Here is a 6601-nt window from a genome sequence, read left to right on the forward strand (position 1 = left end):
CATGCTTTGCCTTTGCATCTTTGTGTAAATGTGGGCAAACCATCTTTGTCTCTTCACTTGACGGTGCACTTGGTATGTTCAGCTGAATTGCAGTTTTTAGTAAGCACCTTTTCTTTTTTTTTTTTTTTTTTTTCATAGTCCAGTACTAAGAACAATTTGAGATGAGATAAATTTTATATGTAGGTAATTCTAGGAAGATTTTGCTTTGCTTTTGGATATGCCAGGCTGAAGACCTAAGGTGGAGGAAGTGGTATCTTAATGTGGAGGATGTGATTGAGGCTGGTGTATAAATGTCTGACAGCAAGGTGAAAAGTGGTGAGTGCTTGGGTATGTGCAGAAAACTGAGCAGAATGTAAGGTAGAAGAGAGGAAATCTTTTACTGAGGGTAAATGAAATTTTTTTTTTTTTTTACATAATTCACACATCTCTAAATATTACTTTGTATGAAGGTGATGTAGTTTCTGATGGCATGTTTAATATTGCTTTGTTGAATTAATCTTTTGAAGAGCTTAGGAAAGCCCTTGTATTCAGGAGTGGTTTTTATGTCTTTGACGCTGTCATAAAAAATATTAACAGTATGTTTTGAGTGTGGGTCTAAGTGGATGTGCCAGCAGCCTTTGTGTTTCTCTTTTGCTGAGTAGATATGTTCCTTTTTAGCGTGAAATCTTTATGTCCTGTGTTAAAATGACACTTGTCAGCATGGATAGTACTTTCATCTGTTGATGTGATACTGTTAATGGAAAGTAAGACTGTAAGCTCAATCAGCATCTGTATTATGTTAAATGTTGAGGCATTAATGTTGGAAGAAAGGAGAAGTTTTCAGCAGTTACATAAATGGAAACTGTATAATGCTGTAATTTTTTTAAGTTAATGAGGAATTTGGTAAATGTTCCTTCGCTTGGACAACATCAGTGATACAACTGATGATTTAAGTAAGAGCTTCCTGGCTGCTTTTTTGGCTTTGCAAGCAAAGTTTGCAGTGAAATTATGTTGATATTATGATATTGGGATATGATGGCCTTGGACAAAATACTAGTTCTGCTCATGTGATGGAAGTTTTTCTATTTCTTAAGGATCTCCCTGGTCCTTTACAAAGCCCTTAGCTGACAATGGAGAGCAGCGACTACAATTTTAACCTCAAGTAATTCCATGAATTGGGCTGTCTGATGGAATTGATATGTCTAGAAGGTCCTCAAGTAGTAGAGAGAGCTGAGCTGAAAGTATTTTAAGAGATTGTGAGGTGTTGTGACTGGAAATTAACTTCAAGACCATTTTCTTACCTTGCAGAGTAAAACTGATAGTCTTACATCATTACTGAAGGTGACTTTGGACTGAAATAGAGTAGGGGCATACTTGGGGTTTTATGGTTGTGGAGCTGGTTTTGTTGAAGTTGCTGTTCGTTAAATATGTTACGAGAAGCAAACATTCGTATTGAATTTCCTTTATCTTCTAGCTCTACAGCAACAGAACATTCTAGGCCTCTTTCTAGCTGCACCAGCTGGGAAGGTAGAATTGAAGAAGGCAAAACAATGAGGACATCAAATAAAAAAATTACTAAGTAAGTATTGAACAATTACTAAGTATTGTTCTGTTGGTTTTAGCAATAGCCCTCTGATGATCTCTGACTACTTTACATGTGTTAAAGATTGGAAGCACAGCCAGGCTGTTTCATATTGAGCCTGAAGGAAGCCTGTGGGGGAGAGTAGCACTGAGAAGTTTTATCTCAAAAGCTACTTCTATAGTCATTTCAGATTCAAGTTTGGTTAGCACAACTTTCAATTCTGTAAACTAGTGAGGTGAGGGTTGTGCTTACTATCAGAGTAAAAAACAGCAAGTTGTAGAGTATTTGTTTATATAACTTCTGGTAATGCTCTTAAGATTCCTTTCAACCTAATTATAATTTTTATCTTCAAGTGATTCTGCTAATCCAGCTGAAAGGGAAACAGATGAAGTGGTTCTGAGGAGAAGACAAAAACAGATCAATTTTGGAAAGAATACCCTTGCATATGACAGATACATCAAAGAAGTTCCAAAGTAAGTTGCCCTCTGTTGCAGATTTCCAAATAAATTCATATTTGTTCCTGATGTGTGTGTGGATCAGCACAGAGCTTTAGTTCGCTTGAAATTCTATGAACAGCAAGTGAAGAAAACTTAAACCAGTTGATGTTTTGAAGAGAGGTCAGGTATTTTCTGCATATGAGCAAATGTAGATAGGGAACATTTAAAGCTAAATGTTCCCTTTGTGCACTGCTATTGTTAGTAACAAGTATACTTTAAATAAATTCTGTGTTAATCAGCTCCCTGTGATTTTGGGGACTGTTGCTAGGCCAGTGTGAAGTTAATTGGTACCAGGAAATGTCAGCTTTGGGTGAGGACTGTAGCACAGTAGCATGGTCACATCTTCAGTAATGCCTTTTTCTTCAAAGAGTCTTGGGTTGCTTTGTGACAGCACTGTTACAGTGTCTCCCCCGGGCAGGTTCTGTGGAAAGGTGGATTGATTACATTTTACCCAGAGAGTTGGGGTGCTTGCTTTGCTGTTCCCCCAGAAGACAAGTGTTGTTCAGAATTGCAGCAGTCCCTTTTGTTATAATGTATGAACAATGGTGGAGGAAGAGTTCACTGAAGGTACTTGTGAGTTGACCCCTGCCAGCAGCCAAGGACCACACAGCTTCTTGCTCCCTCCCCAGTGAGATGGAGAAAGGACAGGAAGACCAGCAGCAAGAAAACCCTTGGATTGAGATAAATGCATTATAATAGGTGAAGAAAAGAAAGAGGGGAAGAACCAAACAATGCAAATGCAATCACTCACTACCTCCCACAAGCAGACTGGTTCTCTGAAAGCTCTGAGCAACTACCACTTTGGGAGACACCTCCCCTTCCTCCTCTTCCCTACTCTTTATTGCTGAGCATGACATTATATGGTGTGGAATATCTCATTGGGTAGTTCGACTCAGCTGTCTCCGTGGCTTCCCTTTTCAACTTGTTCTCCCCCAGCTTAATGTCTGTGGGATGGGGCAGGGCTAACTGGGGAGAAGAGAAGGCCTTGAAGTACAAGCACTGCTCAGCAACAACCAGAAATCAGTGTGTTATTGGCACTGTTTTAGCCATAAATCCAAAGCACAGCACTGCAGGGACTGCTGTGAAGGAAGTTAACTCCATCCAGTCAGACTTAGTTCAATACTAAGTACAAAGACATTGCACCTGACTCAGGAAAACTGAGTAGAAGTAGCTGGAGGTTAGGATACTAATGAAGGGATGTGAGTCATGATTCTTCAGTTTTGTACTTGTCCATGGGCAATAGGAATCTGCTTTCAGCAGCTGTCAGAGTGCTGGACTGGATGAACATCAAATCTGACTCAGCATGCTCTTGTTAGTTGTTGCTTTTGTGACCTATTTTTGACAATTTTTTAGAATATACACGTTTCAGTTAGATATTTAAACATAGTAATGTTTTGTTTATTAGACCACTGATGGCAGTGGGATCTGATGGACTGAGAATTTTTTTTTTAAGAATGGAAATAATGGTCAGAAATAATAAATGTTACTGTGTGTTTACAGGAATCAGCGAATACCAGGAGTCCATCCTAGAACTCCCAACAAATTTAAGAAGTACAGCCGTAGATCCTGGGACCAGCAGATCAGGCTGTGGAAGATAGCACTGCATGCCTGGGATCCTCCTGCTGAAGAGACCTGGGATCTGCAGCCAGTGTGTGTACATGGGTGAATTAAACCAGGGATTAAGGAATTAAGGAGGGCTCTGTATTTCCTTTAGAGCATTTCTGACTGGAAGCAAGTGAGGAGATCAGGCTCGGAAGGGGGAGTCTCCTTGAATGCTTTGTTTTCCTTTTGTACTTTGTTAGTCTTCAGGAAATTCCCATTACATATTCTAAGTTCATCTTTAAGCAGGCATTTGGAGAGGGAGGCGTTTGGTCTGTCTGCAGTAGTACATTCCCTTCCCCTGTGTATTTACACTGGTGAGCACAAGGTCACATTATTTTTCTGGAAAGGGATAGGCCTAAGCAGAAACTTAATTACTGTTCCTTGGCTTTGATAACCTTTCCATCTTTGATGCCACCTCATACTTTACAAGATTTAGAATAGTCAGTTGGGAGGAAAAGAGTGAATGGAATTCTTGTTGGCTCTGTTATTGCACTGTGTAAATAGTTTTACACTGTTGTAATTGACCTATGGTGGAAATTGCAGTTTTTACACCATTTGGATGTCATATGAGATGAACTGTTAACTGTTACCACAGTTTAACTGCTGTCTGCTTGGGGCAATAAGCCAGATGGGTAGGTTTTTAAACCTTTTTTATTTCCATCCTGTTTTTAGTAGTACAGAACCCTCAGGCAGTTCCCAGGAATGGTTCTGCAAAGATCAGGATGTTTCTGGCTCCTTTGGGTTTGACGAAAAGCAGAAGAGAAGTGAATGTGAAGATGACTGCAGACAGACTGACTACACACCTGAGAGGTATGAGATGAAATTTGTGTGATTAACTTGGGGAGATAATTCAGTGCGTGTCGATGCTGTCAGGTTTTTGTAGGAAATGTTTGCTGTGGAAGAGCAGTTAAAATGCAGCTGTGGAGTTTGACACTTTTTTGAATGTAATCCATCAGTGGTACAGAGCATTGAATGTGGAAAAATTACCAGCACTGCAGAATTACATGACTAACAGGAGGAAAAGCTGATGTTTTCTCAGCTTCTCTGTTTATACAGCAGGGTGCTGGGGTTTCTTGAGCCACCATTGACATGTGCTGAAAGCAGGGGAACCTTTTCAGAAGTAGGAGTCACCATCCTTAATGGTATTATGCCTGTTTGCAGAACAGCAGGGAGACGATGACAGTGAAGCACCATATGCATCTCCCTGTTTACTGAGATACCGTGTCCTGGGGGGATGTGTGTGGAGCTCAGAATGGTTCTGCTTCCAAACTGCTTCCGCAGTTGTGTTCACATTCCATAATACGATGGCATGGGTACCCAAATTTGAGCCATTTTGTCTGTGTTCCTCTGTGTGACTCAAGAATCGCACCTCAGAAAGAGTCATCCTGTGTGGCAATGTGCCATTATTTAGCAGAACTGAAATGATGAAAAATGAAAAACGCCACTTGTGTAAAATCTGTGTCTTGTTTTTGTAGTCCCTGTTCATCTGATTCTTCTCCAGTATGGAAACGCAGAAAAAGAAACAATTCTGAGTCCTCTGTGGTTTCAGAGAGCAAAGCCCCTTATGTGCAGATGTACCACACACTGGAAAGGTATGAAATGACTCTCTGTATGAAAATTCACTGATAATATGCATTAAATATATCCCTGAAGGGATGTGAAAGAAGCTTTGTGTATTTTGATTAAGCCTTTTCCTGCCTCGTGAAAGAGGGTGTGGAAGAAAATGCTTGTTGGAACAACAAGGAATTGGTCACCCAGCCTGGGACTGGGACAGGGGGAGGTTAATGTTAAAAAATGAATAATACAAGGGTAGATTTTTTTCAGGCTAACACTTTTATTCTAAGTTGTTCAAGACTTAAGCTACTTCTGTAGCTATTGGTATCATATTTCCTTTTTTCCCCTGTCTTATCTGCTGCATAAGAAGTCTTTATACAAATAAGAAATGATAGACTGTGTAGAGGAGAGCATGGTTTAACTCTATTCAAAGTTTTGTCAGAACCACCAGAAAACTGGACCAATCATTGAAGTTTTTCAGGGGTTTACTTGTGTTTTCCACATAAACCTTTGTAAAAATGTTTATACAGGTTGGCTTTTTTTCTCTCTATTTATCCCCCCTTCAGAAAAGCTAAGAGGAACTATGTTACAAAGGTGCATGGATTCAGACCTTTTCATTTTATTTCCAGCCTTACTGACTCAGGACATAAGGAGGCTCTTTCAAAATGCTCAGAGTGGGAAGCCTTCGGTGAGGATGATGAAGTAATGACAGTACAGCAAGGTATAGAAATAACAAGGTAAATACCACAAAGATTATGACGTTATTTCTGTTTATTGCTTATGCTGTGAAAGTGCCCTTTGCTTTTCTTCTTGATCTTTTCCTTCATTGGCTACTATTTTTTTTTCCTTCCTTACATTTCCTCCAACATGTGGTGTGTTTGGTTGTTATTTTTGTTCTTTGAGTTTACTTGGCTTTTTCCAGTCTGACTCTCCATCTGTTGCTTTCTGCTGCATCTGCCATTAAGTAATGCCAGAAGATGAGCCCCTTTCACACTCTTTGTCTCATGAAAAGCAGTGGCACTTTGCAGAGTTGGTCCCCGTGGTTATTACTCACCTCTCACTTCCTCAGCCTGGGAGCTGGCATCTTCCTCCCTGTCTCCTAAGGGATTGTTTTGTAGCTGACATCAACGATAGTTATTTGTTTTTATGCAGTGACCCAATTCCAGCCAGTTGTTCTTCGGGGTGGAACAATCCGAAACAGAAGAAATCCAACTTCTTTCTGCCTGACAACAAAACCTGCAGAGACACAGACTGCAGGCTGGAGAGGTATAAAACGCAGCTCATCATTCAGGGTTTGGGGTTTTTTTTTGCATATTAATTTAGAAGCTTTGTTGATTAATGCTGTATTTCAATCCAAGCCTTTATTGTAAAGATAGATTTTTTTTTT

At 39.9% G+C, this 6601-nt stretch overlaps 1 protein-coding gene across 2 annotated transcripts in view; it reads left to right on the forward strand.

Annotated features, from left to right (window-relative positions):
* Nucleotides 1–6563, forward strand: part of LOC114071935 (histone RNA hairpin-binding protein-like) — a 9557-nt gene extending 2994 nt beyond the window's left edge. Inside the window, exons 3-9 of one of the 2 annotated variants that reach the window (XM_027909820.1) lie at nt 1454–1558; nt 1915–2034; nt 3559–3708; nt 4333–4470; nt 5136–5252; nt 5844–5951; nt 6367–6563. In XM_027909820.1, coding sequence (XP_027765621.1) covers nt 1454–1558; nt 1915–2034; nt 3559–3708; nt 4333–4470; nt 5136–5252; nt 5844–5951; nt 6367–6532 — 904 coding nt within the window. In that variant the 3' untranslated portion in view covers nt 6533–6563. The remainder of the gene's footprint in view (nt 1–1453; nt 1559–1914; nt 2035–3558; nt 3709–4332; nt 4471–5135; nt 5253–5843; nt 5952–6366) is intronic. The other variant, XM_027909821.1, reaches the window with a different exon arrangement.
* The last annotated feature ends 38 nt before the right edge of the window (nt 6564–6601 follow it).

This window comes from Empidonax traillii, unplaced genomic scaffold, assembly GCF_003031625.1.
Source record: "Empidonax traillii isolate 1590-97213 ecotype Southwest subspecies unplaced genomic scaffold, ASM303162v1 scaffold2444:size44503, whole genome shotgun sequence".
In the NCBI taxonomy this organism is placed as follows: Eukaryota; Metazoa; Chordata; class Aves; order Passeriformes; family Tyrannidae; genus Empidonax; species Empidonax traillii.